At 40.6% G+C, this 20,699-nt stretch overlaps 1 protein-coding gene and 1 pseudogene across 1 annotated transcript in view; both read left to right on the top strand.

The window, feature by feature from the left end:
- The window catches only part of SRPX2 (sushi-repeat containing protein, X-linked 2), a 37,185-nt gene that overhangs the window by 3,823 nt on the left and 12,663 nt on the right, over positions 1–20,699 (top strand). The window contains exons 2-3 of the mRNA XM_006869092.1: positions 2,165–2,245; positions 19,834–20,025. Of these exons, the coding sequence (XP_006869154.1) occupies positions 2,165–2,245; positions 19,834–20,025 (273 nt within the window). The remainder of the gene's footprint in view (positions 1–2,164; positions 2,246–19,833; positions 20,026–20,699) is intronic.
- LOC102823866 lies at positions 1,529–1,834 on the top strand (annotated as a pseudogene).

Consider the following 20,699-nt stretch of genomic DNA (forward strand, 5'->3'; position numbering starts at 1 on the left):
TCTGGAATGAGGGCAAACCAACGAAGACATGATTTCATAACACAAACTTTCAATTTGATTCCTTCCCTTGTTCACCAAGTTAGACTGGTTTGCCAACACCCCCCAACCCACAGTCTGGGCTTGTGGGGAATGGAAGAGCTTCATCATCTAGCTCTCAGCTCCACCCTTTAGTGCAGGGGGTTCTGTGCCTCTTCCCAGAGAGGAGGCAGGGGAGTTTGTGGTTGAGTGTTTACACAGACCAAAGAGCTCCAGCACTTAAACCAAGCCCTGTCCAGGAAGCACACCCTATCCTGGAAATGGGGAATTGTCTTTTGACTAAAGCACGGCTGGCTGCCCTATTCCTGTGCATGCCTTAGGGCTCAGAAAGGCTGAAAAGAGGGCTTCCGGAAACTTCGCTCCGGAAAGAACCAAGTTGTTTTCTAATTAGTTCTTGTTCATGACCGATTTCCTGCAGTCTGGTAGAACACACGGTTTAGTCTCCCAGACAGCCACAGGCCTGCCTCCACCAGGGACTAGGCCTGTTAATGGGATGATGGGGGGCAGAGTAGTAATGTTCTCTGGCTCAGTGGCGCCCTGCTAAGGCTCTTCCTGATTAGAGGACCTGGAAGCTTCTCCAAATGACTCTGCCTTTTCTTTGCTCCAAGCCAGTACAAACTGCTCATAAAACTATTCTTATTCCCCATTGCTCTTTTTTGTTTTTTAAAAACAACATCTACATGTATAATTCAGTGGCATTAATTACAATCTTCATGTTGTGCAATCATTATCCCTATCCTTTTCGAAGTTATTTCACCACCATTAACATGAACCCAATGCCCTCAAGGCAAATGCTCTCTCTTCCCCCTACCTCCCATCCCTAGTAACCAGTTTGTCATTTAATGACTGACTTATTTTATTTATTTATTGTTGTTGTTAAGTGCCAATGAGTCAGTTCCAACTAATAGGGTTTCCGAGGAGTGACAGGTAGGTTTGAACCACCAGCCTTGTGGTTTGCAGTCCAGTGCTTAGCCTACAGTGCCACACCAGGACTCCCTTATTTTACTTAGAATGATGTTTTCGAGGTTCATCCATGTTGTGGACTTTCCTCTTTATGACAGTAGTATTCTATTGTATGTATGTAGCACATTTTGTTTATCCATTTTATTTATCTGTTGATAGATATTTCAGTTGTTTCCATTTTTTGGCTATTATGAAAAGTGTTGTGATGAACATTGGTGTACTGGTTCCCCCTTTGCCTTTTGAGTCATCTTTCTCGGCCTTGATATACCCTTCCCAGCTACGGAAACCTGTAGGCTAGTTTGAGTTTGAAGAATTGTTTCCTTCTTATGACTGTGAGCAGGCCTGTCCACTAGTAGGAAGACCCTTACTAAGGTTGTTTTTAACTTCTACTTGGGGTAACAGTCAATCCTTAGAGCTTGGTTATCAGTGTCTCACCAAATCACGTGTGTTGTATTAAGGAAATGGGCCATATACAGTCCAGATTGATGGATGATTAAAAAGTTCCAGCAGCCATTGAAGAAAAGCAGCCATGGCTGTGTGCTACTCTATGTCCATTGACCTCAACAAGGGCCACAAAGTAACCAAGAACATGAACAAGCCGAGGCACAGCCGCCACCGTGGGCACCTCACCAAGTTTGTGTGGGACATGATCCGGGAGTTATATGGCTTTGCGCCTCACGAGCGCCGGGCCATGGAGCTGCTCAAGCTCTCCAAGGACAAGCGGGCACTCAAGTTCATCAAGAATAGGGTGGGGACACACATCCGAGCTAATAGGAAGCGAGAGCTCAGCAACGTCCTGGCCGCCATGAGGAAAGCAGCTGCCAAGAAGGACTGAGCAGGTCCCTGTCCACTGTGTCCCCCTTCCCCCACAAAAGAAAAACCTTTACAGAAAAAAAAAGTTCATTTTTTTTTTCAATAAAGAGTTCTAATGTTACCAGTGAGCCCCCCACCCCAACCCCCATGAGCTTACCTTCTATGCATTTGAGATGCTGAGGTTTGCCCACAATAGTTTTGCTGATTTACAAGACAAAATTGTTTCCATTAAATAGTAACCTGGCTTCTCACTCATGAAGTGCCTCAGGGAGAAAGTTGGGTGAGAGGAAGATAGGGAAGGACTTGAGTAAGAAATTGATACATCATTCTGATATTGTTTTCTTCATTCTAGGTTCAGGTTACTATCCAGATGAAAACTACAATGAAGTATATGCTGAAGAGGTCCCACGGGCTCCTGCCCTAGACTACCGAGGTAATCCTCATTGTTCCTTAGGCTCAGGAAGAGTCTTTTCTAAAGCATCCCTCATCCAGATTTGGCTCATTATTATTTGGCTCATTATTGTTAAGTGCTGTTGAGTCAGTTCTGACCCATAGCGACCCTGTATAAGGTTTCTGAGGGGTGGCTCGTGAACTTGAACCACTGACCTTGCAATTCAAATCTACTTTGCAGTCCAGCGAATTAATCCACAGAGCAACATCAGGACTCCGGCTTGGCTCATCGTAGAGTGCCAAAATTCCAGCTCAGGGAATCAGGGAATGTGACTTTTTCATTGCAAATTTGGTTACTGACTTGCAACGTGACTTCTCTCTAACCCTAAAATTGCTATTACTAGTCCTGGTGTGGCACTGTGGGTTAATGGCGCCAGACTGCAAAGCCATTTGAACTGCAAGGTCGGCAGTTCAAACTCACCAGCTGCTCCTCGGAAACCCTATACAGGGTAGCTATAGGTCGGAACCGACTCGACGGCACTTCACAACAACAACAACAGTAAATTAGTAAGAACCTACTGTATGCCTAATCCTGTGCTAAATAAGCCTGTGGATGATACAAAGTCTAAAATAGTATTGTCCTTTTCAAGGAGCTTACATTGTTGGGGGAGATGGAGTGAAAAAATAGCACATATGGGGTAAGTAAGTATGAAACTATGTGGTAGCAATAAATGCAATAGTGGTGGTGGTGGTGGTGGTGGGTGGTAGAGTTGGTTCCAACTCATAGCAACCCTGCACAGGGTTTCTGAGGCTGTAAAACTTTACAGGAGCAGAAAGCCTCATCTTTCTCCCACTGAATTGCTGGTAGTCTGACTCGTAACCACTATGCTACCAGAGCTCCTTAATAAATGTAATTAGTTGTTTTTGTTAAGTGCCACTGAGTCGGTTCCAACCCATAGCGACCCTGTATAGGGTTTCCAAGTTGCTGCTGGTGAACTTGACCCATCGGCCTTGTAGTTAAAACCGACTTTGCAGTCCAATGCATTAGTCCACAGCACCACAACAGGACTCCAATAAATGCACTGGTGGTGATGGTGGTTTTGTGCCGTGAAATCAGTTCCGACTCATAGAAACCATGTACAGGGTTTCCGAGGCTGTAAATCTTTTTTTTTTTTTTTTTTTTGGCAGTAAGAAACAGAAGTTTATTTTCTTATGGTTTAGGAGGCTAGAAGTCCGAATGCAGAGCACTGGATCTGGGGAAATGTCCTTGTCTCCTTTCAGCATCTGTAGGCCCAGCATTCCTTGGGGATTCCATGTGTCTTGGCTTCAGTCTTCCTCTAGATCTAGGGACTCCACAATGCAGGGTTCTGTGCACTTCACTGTTGGCTCTTCTACCTTGGTGGTACTTGGTCGCTCTTTCTCTATTCCTGTCTCTCTCGTTTTGTCTCTTGCAAGATAAAAGGTATTGTATGCCACACCCTTGGGAAATCTCCTGTAAATTGGATCAAGGTGTTGGTGTGATTAAGAGTGGTGAATCCCACCCTTAGTCCTCTTATTGGTTTATTTTTAAATGTTTTATTGTGAATTATGTGATAATTTACATGGGAGAACATTAGCTTTACATTCATCCTATCGTATATCGTTTCATTGCCATAGTTATGATCCCCTCCATGCATCATCAACCAACCCTGCAAGCCTGCCCTCCGACCCCACCCCTACCCCTGGGTTCACAGGAGTCTGTTGAACGTTGTAGGGCTTAGCTCACAGCTTCATTGCTGGTTTTCCCTCACTTCCCCTTATCGGTGAGGAACGTGGTAAACCAATAAGAGCGTGTATTCCCATTGAGTCTTAGTCTTGGAAGGGGGTTTGCTCTGAGGGGACTCGACCACTTGGCTTGATGTCTCCTGGGCGAGCAACTTGCTTGTTCTTGTAGTACTCAGTCAGACTGCTTTTATTGTTTTTATTTTTCCTGTCGGCCTTTCTTTCAAGAACTATCTTCTGTTCTTCTAGGGGCTGCAGGCTGGTCTGCTTGTCCTTTCAAATGGAAATTTCGCACCTCAGAAGATTCTGGATAGGGTTCAGGATTCCACCTATGGTCTTATGTAATGCAAAGGCTCTGCAGGAAGCCTCCTTCACTGGGCATGTTGTAGCCCCATTTTAGGTACTGGTAGCTTAGTGGTTACGAATCAGGCTGCGAACCACAAGGTCAGCAGTTCGAAACTACCAGCTGTTCCACGGGAGAAAGATGAGGCTTTCTGCTCCCGTAAAGATTTACAGCCTCAGAAACCCTGTACAAGGTTGCTATGAGTCGGGACCGACTCCACGGCACATAACAACAACAATAATCAATTATAGGCAGAAAACGGAGTTACAAGCTTTCTACGGTGGTATTTTTGGCTATTCCTTTCTCTCCCCCTCAAGTGTCTATTTTATAACGGTATGCCAGGGAAACCAAGATTCAAAAGACAGCCAAGCATCTTAACATTATTTCCCCCCTTTTGCACATTCCAACCATGTCTCAATCCCTGTATCCCAGAGCCCAGTTGTTCCAAGGTTGTGCATACATCATTATTTACCTTTGTCCCACTTAGCCCATGCAAACCTGCCTAATTGTTTTCCTGTCTGCTTTGTTCTTCCATTCCTCTCCCCCTTTTTGTGAACTGCCCCCTTCCCTAGCACCCAAACTATCCTGTATCTATTCTCAACCCTGTGCTCCAACTTCCCCTTCCTCCCCTCACCCTACCTTCCACATCCCAGCACCCAGCAAAGAATCCACCCCAGCCCACCCGCCTTTAGTATGGGTTCTTTTTCTTAGTCTTTTACAGTAGTGGTCCTATGCAGTATTTCTCCTTTTGTGACTGACTAATTTCACTCAACAAAATGTCCTCAAGGTTCATCCATGTTATGCAGTGGCTTGCAGCTTCCTTGTTATTCTTCAAGGTAGCATAATATTCCATTGTGTGTATGTACCACATTTTGTTTATTCATTCTTCCGTTGATGGGCACTTTTGGTTGTCTCCATCTTTTTGCTATTGTAAATAGTGCTGCTATGAACATTGGTGTGCATATATCTGCTCGTGTTATGGCTTGTATTTCTTGTGGGTAAATACCAAGTAGAGGAATTACTGGATCATAAAGTATTTCTATTCGCAACCTTCTAAGGAAGGTTTCCAGAAAGGTTGGACCATTTTGTACTCCCACCAGCAATGTAGGAGAGTTGCAGAGTCTCCACATCCTTGCCAGCATTTATTGTCCTCTATTTTTTTTTTTTTAGCTTTGCTGTTATTGTTGGTGTGAGATGATATTTCATTGTTGTTTTGATTTGCATCTCTCTAATGGCTAGTGATCATGAACATTTCTTCATATGTTTGTTGGCTACCTGGATCTCCTCCTTGGTGACGTGTCTGTTCATGTCCTGTGCCCATTTTTAAATTGGGTTATTTGTCTTTTTCTTGTAGAGGTGTTGTAGGTTACTATATATTTTAGAAATGAGTCCTTTGTCTGATGTGTTATTGCAAAAGATTTTTTCCCATTTTGTGGGTTCCCTTTTTACTCTTCTGGTGCTGTCTTTTGATGTACATAAGTTTTTAATTTTTAGTATGTCCCAATCATCTATTTTGTCTATTTTTGTTTGTGTAGTTTATAAAAATGTTTGGTAATCTATGTATTCCCTGAATTAGGTGCCCTCACATTTGACCCTATTTTTTCATTGATGGCTTTCATAATTCTGGGATTCACATTTAGGTCTTTAATCCATGCTGAGTTGGTTTTTATATAAGGCATGAGGTGAAGGTCTTGTTTCAATCTTTTGCATATCACTTTCCTGTTCTGCCAGCACCATCTGTTGAAGAGCTATCACTTCCCCATGCGATATATTTAGGTATTTTGTCAAAATTCAGTTGGCTGTATGTGGATGGGTTAATTTCCGGATTCTCGATTCTGTTCCATTGATCAGTGTATCTTTCATTGTACCAGTACCAAGCTGTTTTGACCACTGTAGCCATGTAATAAATTTTGAAGTCAGGGAGTGAGAGGTTTCCAACCTTATTCTTCTTCTTAAGCAGTGCTTTGTTTATCCTGGGTCTCTTTCCTTTCCACACAAAGTTTGTAATTGTTTTTTTCATCTCTTTGAAGAATACTGTTGGAATCTGGATTGGGATTGCATTATGTGTGTAAATTGCTTTGGGCAGTCTTGACATTTTCACAATGTTAAGTCTTCCTATCCAAGAGCATGGTATATTCTTCCATTTTTGTAGGTCTCTTTTGGTATAGAGGAATCCAACTGAGTTTTGTATGTTGATCTTATATCCTGCCACTTTGCTGAATCTTCCTATGTAGTCTAGTAGCTTTTTATATGAGTCTTTGGGGTTTTCTACCTATAGGATCATATCGTCTGCAAATAGAGAGAGTTTTACTTCCTCATTGCCAATTTGGATGCCTTTAATTTCCCTGTCTTGCTATATAGCTCTTTCTAAGATTTCCAGCCCAATATTGAATAAGAGTGGTGACAAAGGGCATCCTTGTCTGGTTTCTGTTTGCAGAGGGAAGGCTGTCAGTTTCTCTCCATTGAGAGTAATGTAGGTTGTTGGTTTTGTATATATGCTCTTAATTATGTTGAGGAATTTTCCTTCAATTCCTATTTTGTTGAGTGTTTTTATCAGGAATGGAAGTTGGATTTTGTCAAATGCCTTTTCTGCATTAATCGATATGATCATGTGGTTCTTTTCTTTTTTCTTGTTTACATGTGGATAACATTGATCATTTTTCTAATGTTGAACCATCCTTGCATCCCTGATATGAATCCCACTTGGTCATGATGTATTATCTTTTTGATGTGCTGCTGGAGTCTGTTGGCTAGGATTTTGTTGAGAATTTTTATACCTATGTTCATGAGGGATATTGGTCTATAGTTTTCTTTCTTAGTGATGTCCTTCCCTGGTTTTAGTATGAGGGTTATGCTTGCTTTATGAAATGTTTTAGGAAGTTTTCCATCCTCCTCTGTATTCTGGAATAATTTGAGTAGAACTGGTGATAGCTCTTCCCTGAATGTTTGGTAGAACTCACCAGTGAAGCCATCTGTGCATGGACTTTTTTTGGTTGGGAGTTTTTTGATGACCTGATCAATTTCTTCTTTTGTTATGGGTCTGTTCAAATTTTCTACTTCTCTGTGTGTAAGTTTAGGTAGGTCGTGTTTATCTAAAAATGTATCCATCTCTTGTAAGTTTTCAAATTTGTTGGAGTACAGTTTTTCATAGTCTTCTGTTATTATCCTTTTGATTTGCTTTGGTTCCATTGTGACATCACCTATGTGGTTTCTAATGCGAGTTATTTTTGTCTTTTGTAGGGTATGCCAATGTATTGGGTATTTCTATTGTTGGGTATGCCAATGTTCTGTCGATTTTGTTAATCCTTTCAAAGAACTAGCTTCTTGTGCTGTTGATTCTTTCTATAGTTTTTCTGTTTTCTATCTCATTTATTTCTGCTCTAATTTTTATTATTTCTTTTCTTTTGGTGGCTGTAGGTTCCCTCTGTTGGTCTGTTTCTAATTGTTGTAGATGCTGTGTTAAAGTATTAGTTTTGTTTCTTTCTTCTTTTTGGATGTGTGTGCTTATTGCAATAAATTGTCCTCTCAGCACCACTTTTTCCGTGTCCCAAAGATTTTGGTACATTGTGTTTTCATTCTCATTTGTTTCTAGGAGTTTGTGAGTTCACGTGAGACTGTAAACCTTTACTAGAGCAGAAAGCTTCATCTTTCTCCTGTGGAACAGCTGGTAGTTTTGAACTGCTGACCCAAGGTTAACAGCCTGATTTGTAACCACTTCGCTACCAGAGCTCCTTAATAAATGCAATAGAAGCAAGAAAAGGAAACCAGGGAAGTGGTCATGAAAGTTAACATTTAGGCTAGGCCTTAAATGATGGATAGGATTATGAAAGTTGGAACAAGGAGGGGAATCCATCCAGGCAAAGCAGCGTGGCCAGAGACATGGAGGTAAGACATGCACTAGATGGGGGAGCTAGGAAGAAACCAACTCTACTGGAGGGGTTGGGCTTTGAAGGGAGTAATAACAAAGTTGAATATAAAGAATGAGGCCAAATTAGTAAAGGCCCCACCCATGATCTAGGGACCTTCTAAAGAGAGGCAGGAGAATTACATAGGAAATATTTCCAGAATTAGATTCTCTGTTTCTGTGCTTTGTAAACCTTGCAGAAGAATTTAATTGTTGTGCTTAGAGCCATAAGGATTCATCCTATGTTCTTGTACAGTGGAGTAATGTGTTGAATGATAATTTTAGAACATGACTTTGTTATGTTTATGGAGAGGTAGAGCCTGAGTCAGAGACATTCTTCAGAATTCTGTTACAACAATGTTGACTACAGATGATTGAGTGTTGTTATAAGTGCCATCAAGTTGGATCTTACTCATAGCGACCCTGTATAGGGTTTCCAAGGAGTAGCTGGTGAGCTTGAAATGCCAACCTTGAAGTTCAAACAGCTTTGCAGTCTGGTGCATTAGCCCACAGTGCCACACCAGGACTCCAAAAATGTCCTATAGGCAGTTGTAAATATTAAGATTAAGCTTTGTGAGTTATCAGTTTAATGGATAAACTGTTTGAGGGAGCAGAAGACCAAGGTCAGAGCCTTAGAAGACATCTACAGATATGAGTAGTAGAAGAACCAGCAAGGGTAAAAGACATGTTAGTGGTTATACAGGTATGGGATAATCAGAGTAATATGTATCATATTATGTGGTAGCAGTAAATGCAATAGAAATTAATAAAAGGCAGTCAGGGAAGGGGTCATGAAAGATGACGCTTAGTCACAGAAGAGAGTTTGAAGGAAGGAGGGAAGGTAAGAGATCAACTATTGCAGAGCTCAAACTGAAGGTAAAGCAAACATATTTGACAAGAAGAAGGTAAATGGTTAACTCTGAAAACACACACACACACATGAAAAATTTGCAGAGTTCCACCTGGTGTGGTGTTGTAGGGTAAGCACTGTATTGTTACCTGAAAGGTTGGTGATTAAAACCCACCAGCTGATCCTCAGAAACCCTATACAGCATCACTATGAGTTGGGATCAACTTATGACACTTAACAACAACAACAAATTATTTCTGGCTACCTTCTAACTATCTTCTTTCCATTGCCAAATGGCCTACAAACACTGCCTCCTGTCCCTGTTGTTGTTAAGTACTGTCAAGTCAGTTCCTACTCGTGGTGATCCTATAAAGGGTTTCTGAGGAGAATCTGGTGAGTTTGAACCCATTGACCTTGTGGTTAGCAATCCAATGCTTATCTTACAGCGCCATACCAGGACTCCGCTTCCTGGCCTTAGCACCCACTAACTCCTAAACTCTCTATAGTTTGTTACTCACTCACAAATCTTCATGCTGAAACAATATCTTTTGAAGATCACAGTCTCTTCTCATGACCAAATTACATGTCCTTTTCTTGAACTTAAGTCTGTTTAGTCTCTCAGCAGCAGTGAGACTAATCCCTCTCCCTTGGACTCATTATATCCCGATCATAACTGAAGCCAAGAAAGAAGATGAGCTCTCCAATGATAACAAGAGAGAGAACGAGGCTGGAAACAGAACTTTGGACAACCCTGACCTGTCTCCTGAGTTCCTCGGCTACTGAACATTTCCAATGGGAGATGTCTAAAACAAATTAGTTCATCTTCCCTAAAAGGTGTTATCAACTTACCGTCTCATGTCTGCTAATGATACCATAATTCTCTTAACTACTTGGACTTAAAATTACCTCAATTTTACCATTAATGGCTACCATTGCCTTTAATGGTTCCTTTTCCTCATAGCTTCTCACGAGTTATTCACCAAGACCTATAATTTCTTTATTAATCTATGGTGTTAATATTTTTAGTACCGCATACATGAATAATAGAGTCCTGGTGTGGCGCTGTGGGTTAATGCGCCAGACTGCAAAGTCATCTGAACTGCAAGGTTGGTGATTCAAGTTCACCAGCTGCTCCTCAGAAACACTAGACAGGGTCGCTATGGGTTGGAACCAATGAATGGCACTAAACAACAACAACATGAATAGTGGCCATTGCCTCCTACCTATATTCTGTGGCTCATGTTTGTCCCTCCCAAAACCTGGTGGGCTACTGTGACCATTTTTATGTTAAGACTCTAACCTCAATCTAACTTCTCACCTTCCAACTCTGAAATGTATTATCCCTTTTCCTCAAATGAAATCTATAAGGGAACTTCAAAAAGTTTGTGGAAAACTTGAATTAAAAGATAACGGTATTTTTCCAGGAAACTTTTAGAAACCCCCTTGTATGCCACACTGAGCTTTCTCTCACCCATTCATTATTTCATCCATTTATTTAATGATTATTTATTGAGTGCCTACCATTTACCTCTTCCAAAATAAATTTTTGTTGTCTAGACCACTTGTTTGGCATTCATTATATACTGCCTCATTGGTTTGCTTTTATTACCCTCAACAAAACTATTATCTCTTTAACAGAAGGGGTCATGTATGACACTCCAAAAGAGCCATGTAAAAAACTAGGTTCTCAAGAAATGAGACTGGTTGGCATCCAGGGAGCAGAAGCCAGCTTGTAGGAGACTTTAAATGGGAGAGAGTCCCTGGGTGGTGCAAACAGATAATGCTCTAGGCTGCTGCCTGGAAGGTGGTGATTGAATTCACTCGGAGGTACCTCAAAAAAACAAAACAAAACAAAAAAACCTGTCTATTTACTTCTAAAAAAGGAGTCATTGAAAACTCTATGAAGTACAGTTCTACCCTGGGGATACCATGAGTCTGAGTCAACTCACTGCAACTGGTTTTTATGAATGGGAGAAGAAAATAGAAAAAAGCAACTGATGAAGAAGTTACTTTCAAGATGTCTGGCACCCCTATATTAGCCTACCTCATTGTTGTGTGCCACTGAGTTGGTTCTGACTCATAGTGACCCTGTATAGGGTTTCCAATGCTGTAAATCTTTACTGGATCAGAAAGCCTCCTCTTTCTTCCTCAGAGCAACTGGTAGATTCATACTGCCAACCTTGTGGTTAGCAACCCAACTTGCAATCCACTACACTACCAGGGCTCCTAGCCTACCTCATTGGTTATTTTTAAATGAGCATAAAGCTCTTTAGAAAAATATAAGCTGCATAGTGGCCTTTGGTCTTGGAACCTAATGTCTCACAGCTCTCTTTGGAATTAAGTTTCAGGGCTTACAACAAGTTGAAGTTATCAGTGAGGAGTGAGGAGGGGGTAGCAGGGAACAGTATAACTTGTGGTTCCAGCCTCCCTTGTAAAATTTTTGTGATCTCATAATCAACAGCTCTGGAAAGGTGCGCCTTGAGAGACTTTCTGTAATTTGGAGATGGTGTCTCCAGGTGGCAGTGGTGTCTAACTGCATAGGCTGGAAACAATTCTGGAAATCCTAGTGTGGTGTTGCTCAAAAAGGAATAGAATGGTGCCTTAAACTCAGACACAGATTTAGGGAATATCATTACCAGGGTTATTTAATATACATAATTTCATTTGATTTTTACAACAGTCCTATGACACTGACTTATTATCCCCTATTTTACAAATCTGAGTCCTGGTGTGGTACTGTAGGATAAGCACAGGACTGCTAACTGCAAGGTCAGCAGTTAAAAACCCACCAGCTGCTCCTAAGAAACCTTATACAAGGTCGCTCTGAGTCAGAACCAACTTGATGGCACTTACAAACATTTTATAAATCAGGAAAGTGAAATTTGAAGTCACACAGCTTGAAGGTGGCAGAGCAGGAAATAAAAACCCAAACCAATCTTATTCCAACTCTTTCATAAAAGAATTTGCTTACTGTTTCAAAAAGAAGAACTAATCATTAAAAACTTAAAATTATTTTGGAGCAAACTGTCTATTGGTACCATTTCACAGATCTTGATTTTTCTTTCATTCTTTATCCTAATTTGTAACTTAGAATCAGGAACCCTTCTCTGAGGTTTGCTCTCAGTTCTCTGAGCTGCTGCTTTCCTTACAGTTTGTCTAAATGCCAGGCAAACTAGTCACTCTGCTGGGTTATCTGAAGATTATCATGAGAAGGATTTTCAACTCTGTTGTCAGTCTTTCCTTTTCTTTATAAGCCCTGAAAAGAGATAGCTACAGAACAGAGAGTAGAGAATATGGACCTGAGTTCAAATCCCAGGTCTTTCACCTTCCAGCTCATTGAACCTGGACAGGCACTGTGCTATGTACTTTATAAATGTTATTTCATTTAAATAGATTGCATGTTTGCTGTGTAGTGATATGGAAAGATCTCTAAAATACATAATTTTAAAAAGAAAACAATGAAGACAACAGTGGGCATAAAATGTTACCATATGTGTTTAAAAAAAGAGAGAGAGAGAGAGGGAAAAATAAGAATCTATACCACTATTTGCTTTATATGCAAAAAATGATATATCAACAGTGGTTCTTTGGTGGGGAAAATGTGGGAGTAGGTAATGGGAGGCAACCTTTTTGTACTATGAACTTTAAAAAATACTTTTATTACCTTTGTATACCTTTTATAGGAGCCCTGGTTACACAGTGGTTAAGCATTCAGCTGCTAACAGAAAGGTTGGTGGTTTGAAACCACTGTTGTTGTTAGGTACCATCAAGTCGGAACCAACTCATAGCGACTCCATGCACAGCAGAACGAAACAATGTCCGATCCTGGGCCAACCTCACTACCACCGCCACACTTGACGCCATCAATGATGTCACCTGGCTGATCCATCTCATTGGGGGTCTTCCTCTTTTTCTCTGACCCTCCACCTTACCCAGCATGACATCCTTCTCCAGCGACTGTTTTCTCCGGACAAAGTATCCAAAGTATGAGAGACGAAGCTTAGCCATCTTGGCCTCCAAGGAGCACTCTGGCTGCACTTCTTCCAAAACAGATCTATTGGTTCTTTTGGCAGTCCATGGCACTTTCAGTATTCTCCTCCAACACCACAACTCAAAGGCATCAATTCTTCTACAATCTTCCTTATTCACTTTCCAGCTTTTGCATCCATATGAGGTTATTGAAAATACCATGGCTTGGGTCAGGCGCACCTTAGTCCTCAAGCTGACATCTCTGCTCTTCAACACTTTAAAAAGTTCCTGTGCAGCAGATTTGCCCAATGCAATGCGTCGTCTGATCTCTTGACTGCTACTTCCGCGAGTGTTGATAGTTGATCCAAGAAGAACCCACTAGCCACTCCTATTGATGAGGCAGGGGAAAGATATGGCATTCTGCTTCTTTAAAGATTTATAGCTTTGGATATCCTATGGGGCAGTTCAACTCTGTTGTATAGGGTCCCTATGATTCAGAATTGACTCAGTGGCAATGGGTTTGGCTTTAGCTTTTATAAGGAATTCTGGTGGCACAATGGTTATGCCTTTGGATGCTAACTGAAAGTCTGTAGTTCAAATCCACCCAGTAGTTCCATGTGAGAATGACTTGATAATCTGCTCCCATAATTGCTGTTTTTGAGTACTGTTGAGTTGATTCCAACTCATAGCGACCCTATTGCAACAGAACAAAATGTTTCCCAGTCTTTTGCCATCATTACAGTTATTGCCATGTTTGAAACTATTGTTGCAGCCACTGAGTCAATTCATCTTGCTTAAGGTCTTCTTCCTTTGTTTTGCTGACCCTCTACTTAACCAAGCATGATGTCTTTCTCCAGGGTCCCTCCTGATAGCATGTCCACAGTACATGAGGCAAAGTCTTGCCACTCTCATTCCCACGGCACATTTGGATTCCAAGACAGATGTATTCATGATATATTCAATATTATTTACCAACATTATAATTCTAAGGCATCAATTTTTCTTCAGTTTTCCTTATCCACTGTCCAGCTATCACATGCATATGAGAAAATAAAAATTACTATGACTTGGAGGACGAACACCTTAGTCTTCAAAGTAATATTTTGCTTTTTAATACTTCAAAGAGGTCTTTTGCATCAGATTTTCCCAATGCCATATGTGATTTGATTTCTTGACTGCTGCTTCCATGGGCATTTGTTGTGGATAAGTAAGAAAACTGAAATTATTTGATAACTTCAGTCTTTTAACCATTTATCATGATATTGCTTATTGGTCCAGTTGTGGGATTTTTTTTTTTCCTCTCTTTATGTTTAGATATAATCTATAATCTATACCGAAAGCTGTACTCTTTAATCTTCATCATTAAATACTTCAAATCTTCTTCCCTTTCAGCAAGCAAGGCTGTATCATTTGCATATCACAGGTTGTTATTGAGTTTTCCTCTAATCCTGATGTCACATTCTTCTTCAAATAGTCCATTATTTCAGATTATTTGCTCAGTATACAGATTGAATAGTATGATTAAAAGATACAGGTCCTTCTTCTTAGTCTGGACACTGATACTTGCCTACCACGGTGACCCTGCTGAAATTTGAAATACCAGTGTCCTTAGCCTTCAGCATCACAGAAACACACAAATCACCACAGTACAACAAACTGACAGATAAGTGAGGGCCCATAATGATGACAGTCTGGGAAACCCTATGAGGTAGTTCTATTCTGTCACATGGTGTTTCTATGAGTTGAAAAAAGACTCAACAACACCTAACAACAACATACCTTTTATACATAGTTTTGTACTATGTGAATATATTATTTATTCCAAAACTAAAATGTTTAGTTCAATATAGCAGGCTAACATGCTAAAGTGACAGATATTGTGGTTAGAAAACAAATGGGCTTTAGAGCCAAACAAAGCTTGGGTTCAAATCCCAGCTCTGCTACTTACTTGCTGAGGGACTTTAGGCAAGATACTTCCTAATCTGAAAAATGGGAATAAACATCTACCTACCTCACAAGGTTCTTTGGAGAAATATAGTAAATGATGTGTGAGAAAGGGAAAACATGTAGGATGGTGCCTAGCACACAATAGAGACTCAATATATTTCCTGCCAGGCATCACATACAATATTTAGCCACATTCTTAGTGTCAGTTTTCTATCAGCACTCTTTAAGTACAATTGTTGAGACATTTGCGAATATCCTTAACGATATAGTCATCTCTCCTATATTTCTTTTTTTTTTTTGAATGTTTTATTGTGAATTTTGTGATAGTTTACATGGGAGAACATTAGCTTTACATTCATCCTATCATATATCATTTCATTATTGCCATGGTTACAGTCCCCTCCATGTATCATCAACCAACCAAAGGGTATACCCTGCAAGCCTGCCCCCTGGTCGTCAGCACACAGCCTTTCTCCGGCTGCTCCATCTCTCCACGTTGTCATTTCTGCCTCCATCACTGGCGTCACTGCTTCTCTGGATAGGGTCTCGCACTCTACTCTTGATGGTTCCAGGGACCTCCGCTCCTGGACTGCAAAGTCAATCACTCCCCTCCTTTTGCTACAAAATGTCTACCTTTACATTTCCAACCCTCGCAGTCAGGCCTGATAACAATTATTCACCATTGTACCACAAAGGACCTATCCCCATCTCCTTTTATCAGTGCCACCTACACAGATTGGATACTACTCAGTGGAGATTCTACCTTCCTCCATGCCCTCTGGATCTGGGCTCCCTCTTGAGAGCCTGTAAGCCAGTCACTTCTTGCCTTTGTAGCACCCCCATTTTGGGTAGTCTCCTATATTTCTTGTCATCCACATCAATAGTGTGAAAGGCATTGTCACATACTTCACTTATCTTCTTATACTATACCCACTATTTCTCCTGCTCTACCAGTCTGGTGACCCTACCCTTAAAGGACTTGAGGTCAGTCTGGAATTACTTGTTCCTGAGTATTCCTGGAGTTCACCGTTTCTCATTCTAGCTACATATAAACCAGATGTTAAAAAATTCTAGAACACTGTACTATTGGTGTTGTCAGTGTCACTAGGCAATAGTTTCCAGAGACTACTTTCTTCCCTAATTAACATTGGGATAGGATTTGCCTATCTGCAGCCTTCCAACGTGTTTTCTTTAGGTCAGGATCTCTCTGGACTGGAAAATATGAATTGATTCAAAATAGCTGGATACTCTTTTATTGTTTCACATTTATCTTGATCATATTCCCCTTTCGCCATGTGTGCTTGTTCTATCCATTCCAATCTGATCTTTATTTTTCTTGGCATAATATAAGGGAGAACTAAAACAGGAGTAATTGTTGCAATCCCAGCCATCCTTGTAAGGTTTTTGTGACATGTCTTGTGACCTTATAACGAACAGCTCCACAATGGTAGTGAGTGTATAAGAGACTTTTTGTAATTTGGAGATGGTGACTCCAGACAGCAGCTGTGTGTCGCTGCCATAGGCTCAAAACTAATGCAGAAACCATGGTGTGTTATTCGCACAGTCATCTGTTATCACTCTCCAGTTGCCCTCAAGCAGAGGCTCTAGTCTAGTTCTGTAAAGACATCATCTCAAAACCCCTATGGAGTTCTGTGCTATCCAGTAGGGTCACTATGAGTCAGAATTCACTTGATGGCAGTGGATTTTAGTGTGTTTTTTTGTTGCTAATATTGTGTCAGTTTCAGCTGGCGGGTTTGATCTGCCACTTTTCAGTTAGCAGTCCAGTGCTTATCCAACAGTATCACACCAGGACTCCTTAGTGCATTTAGGATTTGGGAAATGCATCAGTTCATTTGGGGCTTTAGTGTTTCTAATCCTAGACCAACAAGTCTGTACCATTCTTGTGTATGCATCTGTGGGCAAGTGGCCCTCCTCTTATTAATAACTGTCCCTTGAAAACCTGAAGCTGCTAAAGAACTGTTTATTTTGTATAGCCAATGAGGCTTCCTTAGGATGCATTTATGACTTAGCAACCCTATAACCTTTTGTGCTCAATTCTGAACTGGCATCAAACTTTCATTCCTAAGAAGTCTTCTTTGATGTCACACTTTCTTCCTCTATCTTACACATTCATATTTTTAAATGTATTTTTCATTTGCATACAATAAAATCAACTCTTTTGTGTGTATCTACAGAACTATGAATTTCTGACAAGGGCAAAATCAGGTAATATCACCAACAGAACAGTTTCATCACTTCAAAAACTTTTCTAGTGCTGTCTTTTTGAGGCTACCCCTGACCTCTGGCAACCACCGATGTGCACCTATTTTTTCCTTTTTCAGAACGTTATATAAATGGAATGCTATAGTAGGTAGTCATTTAAGTATGGCTTCTTTCACTTCATAAAATGTATTTACGATGTATCCATGTTGTTGTGTATATCAGTACTCCAATCTTTTGTATGGATAACCCACAGTTTGTTTAACCGTTCACTCAAAGAAGGACATTTGAGTTGTTTCCAGGTTTTAGCAATTACAAACAGAGCTATTTTAATCATTTGTATATAAGCTTTTATGTGAACTCAGGTTTTCGTTTCTCTTGACTAAACACCTGGAGTCCTGGTGTGGTGCTGTAGGATAAGCACTGAACTACTAACCACATGGTTAGTGGTTCAAGCCCACAGCCACTCCTTGGAAGCCCTATACATGATCTCTATGAGTCAGCACTGACACGATGGCACTTAACAACAACAACAATAGTAAATACCTGTCGAGGTCCTATGTCGGGGTCCAGCCTCGACAAGGAAGTGTGGGTGTCACGAAGAAGGGAGATCTGGCGGCGAAAGGGATAGAGAAAGAGAGAGATGAAATATATACAAAAAAGACAGGCACACAGATATGATGCAAGCTGGCAGGTAGGCAGATCTGCAAACATCTTGCCTAGCATTGCACCACAGAACTCACTCTACTTCAATCTTTTACTATCTTTTTTAGGGAGGGATTTGTTACAAAGGAAGGATGTAATTCACAAAGGGAGGATGTGATTCTTTAGATAAGACAGGATACAGAACTGAAATGTGATTAATCATTCAAAACAGGACATAATGATTCACAGGAACAACTTTTAAGATATTTTCATAGTTTTTCTTAACAATTTAACATTTTTATTTTTACAGAAAAAAGGTTCAATCAAGCTGTTATATATTAGCTTTTAGGCTTAAATGATCTAGAGCAGCGAAGTGCAGTTTCTCAAGGATACTTAACATAAAGCAAGGTTCCTGAAAGGAGCCAAGCTGTCTCTGTACACTTTGCAAACTTTTGTTTGTGAGCAAGATCTCAGGCACCGGGCTTCATTTATCTATATCTAAAATGCTACATTGTTCTTAATTATCACATTCCTATATACTTTCAGGAGGAAGGAGAGCATCTGGGTTAAACTGATTATATTCAGAGGTGGTTTAATGGGGCTGCCACTATTATCCTCTAATCCAACATATCCAGAATTTACCATTCCATTTTATTTACAAACCTTGGGTAGTTTTTCTCTAAAAACCTTTTCTCATATTCCCAATATACCTGTTCCTGGCCTTTCTGAGTTATCTGAGGAAACTTTTACTGCCTCGGCTCTAAAAAGGGGTTTCAAACCCATTATTGTTCATGGATATCAAACATAACTGAATAATCAAATAAGGAGCAGTTCTGACATTCATCCCAGGTGGCTATCGCTTGTTCCTCAGAAAGATTTGTTCCCAGGACTCCACGTACTGCCAACACAGTGGAGGCATTAAGAGAGGCATTGTAAAAGAAACCATTTTCTCCGAAGCTACAATTACTGGAGTTAGAAGCATATAATGAACAATATTAGGACCAAAGAAAATTATACAGAGGTAGCCAACCAGTGAGTTCACAAAAAACAATGAATGCGGGACATCAGGAGGTCACTTCCTTGGCCCTCAGGGTCCATGGCTCGCAGTCCTGAGGAGGGCCACGGGGTTGGATTTTCGTCCATGTCACAAGGTCACTGATCAACCCAGGGTCTGCATATGCTGTCCCCAGCAAATACCTACAGGTATAATTGCAGAACTGTATGGTACGTGTATGTTTACCTTTTTAAAGAACTATCAAAATATTATCCCAAGTGGCTGTTATTCTGCATTCTCACCATCAATGTTATATGAGAGTTCCAGTTTCTTAACATTGTTACGAGCAATTGGCATTGCCAATTGTTGTTGTTTTTAGTTTAGACATAAGTAATATGTGTATAATGATACTTTATTGTAATTTTAATTTGCATTTCTCTAATGACTAATGATGCTAAATATCTTTTCATGTGCTTTATTGACTACACTATATCCTGTTTAGAACACTATCTGTTCATATCTTTTGTTCAAGTTCTAATTAGGTTGGTTGTTTATTTTACTGTTGAGTTTTGAGAGTTCTTTATATATTCTACATAGTAGTCCTTTGTCAAAGTCCTGGTGTGATGCTGGACTTTTAACTGCAAGGTCCATGGTTCAAACCCACCAGGTGCTCCTTGGAAACTCTATACAGGGTCACTATGAGTTGGAACCAACTGGAAGAAAGTTATAGACAACTTCAAGTTCTTTGTCAGAGGGTTTTTTTTTGTTTTTTTTTTTCCCTCTGAGTGTACAATTGCTCCAGCACCACAAGTTGAAAAGACTTTATTTTCTCCATTTAACTGCTTTGGCACCTTTGTGAAAAATCAGTTGGGCATGCTTGTGTGGACCTATTACTACTCTCTCCATTCTGTTCCATTGTTCTATGTGTCTCTTGGGTCACCAATAACATACTGTCTTGATTATTATATCCCTAGTTTATGTTTCTTCTGTTGTCATAGTCCCCCGATGGTGTTATACATTAAATATCCAGGATGGAGAAGTGGCATGCTACTCACCAAGGGGAGGAAATTATCACAGCAGCCTGGGCACTCGTTGTGAACTCGCTTGTGACCGAGGTTTTCGATTGATTGGACGGAGGTCAGTACAATGCCTCCCAAGCCGCCGGTGGTCTGGAACTGGATACTGCAGGCGTAAGTTGTATGTGTGCACATGTTGACAGATATATGTGAAAGAAGCTAGTCAGTCAGCCACCTGAAGATGTTACTATATGCCCTTCTCTCACGTAGAAACTGAGAATTTTTCATGGTTCCCCAAAAGGACCTTTCCTCATGCTGACATTCTAGTTCATTTTCTCTCTATGGTCTCTGCACAAACAGTATGGAAATTTGAATAGCAGCTAGCTCTTCTGACTCAAGGAGCCCAGGATAGCATGTAGGGAGCTAAGGTTTGGGCCATCATCCTAATGTAGACATGGACCTTCTACTGGTGGTCCCAGGCTCCTTCCCACTTAGAGTAAACTGCTGTACTTCCTGGCCTGTATCCTTAGAAGGCCTTCTTCCTCATTTTCTTGTGAAAATCAGTGAGAGGAACCCCAATATTAGAATGTGAGAATGCTAATATACACACATTCTAAATTGGGCCCCTCTTCAGCTCTGAAATCCTTCTTATTTAAGCTCTTCAGCCTTTCAGTGGCTGAGCTTTGTCTGTTAGGACACCTATGTGTAGGGCCCTGTACTGGTCACTTCAGGAGCTTACTAAATTTCTAAATTACCCCAAAGCTGATTATAGACTAATGAAATATCATTATGTGCCTATGAACAGAGGAAATACTGGCATTCAGAAATGAGATTGATCAGAAAAGATG

Source organism: Chrysochloris asiatica, unplaced genomic scaffold, assembly GCF_000296735.1.
Source record: "Chrysochloris asiatica unplaced genomic scaffold, ChrAsi1.0 scaffold00126, whole genome shotgun sequence".
Taxonomy (NCBI): Eukaryota; Metazoa; Chordata; class Mammalia; order Afrosoricida; family Chrysochloridae; genus Chrysochloris; species Chrysochloris asiatica.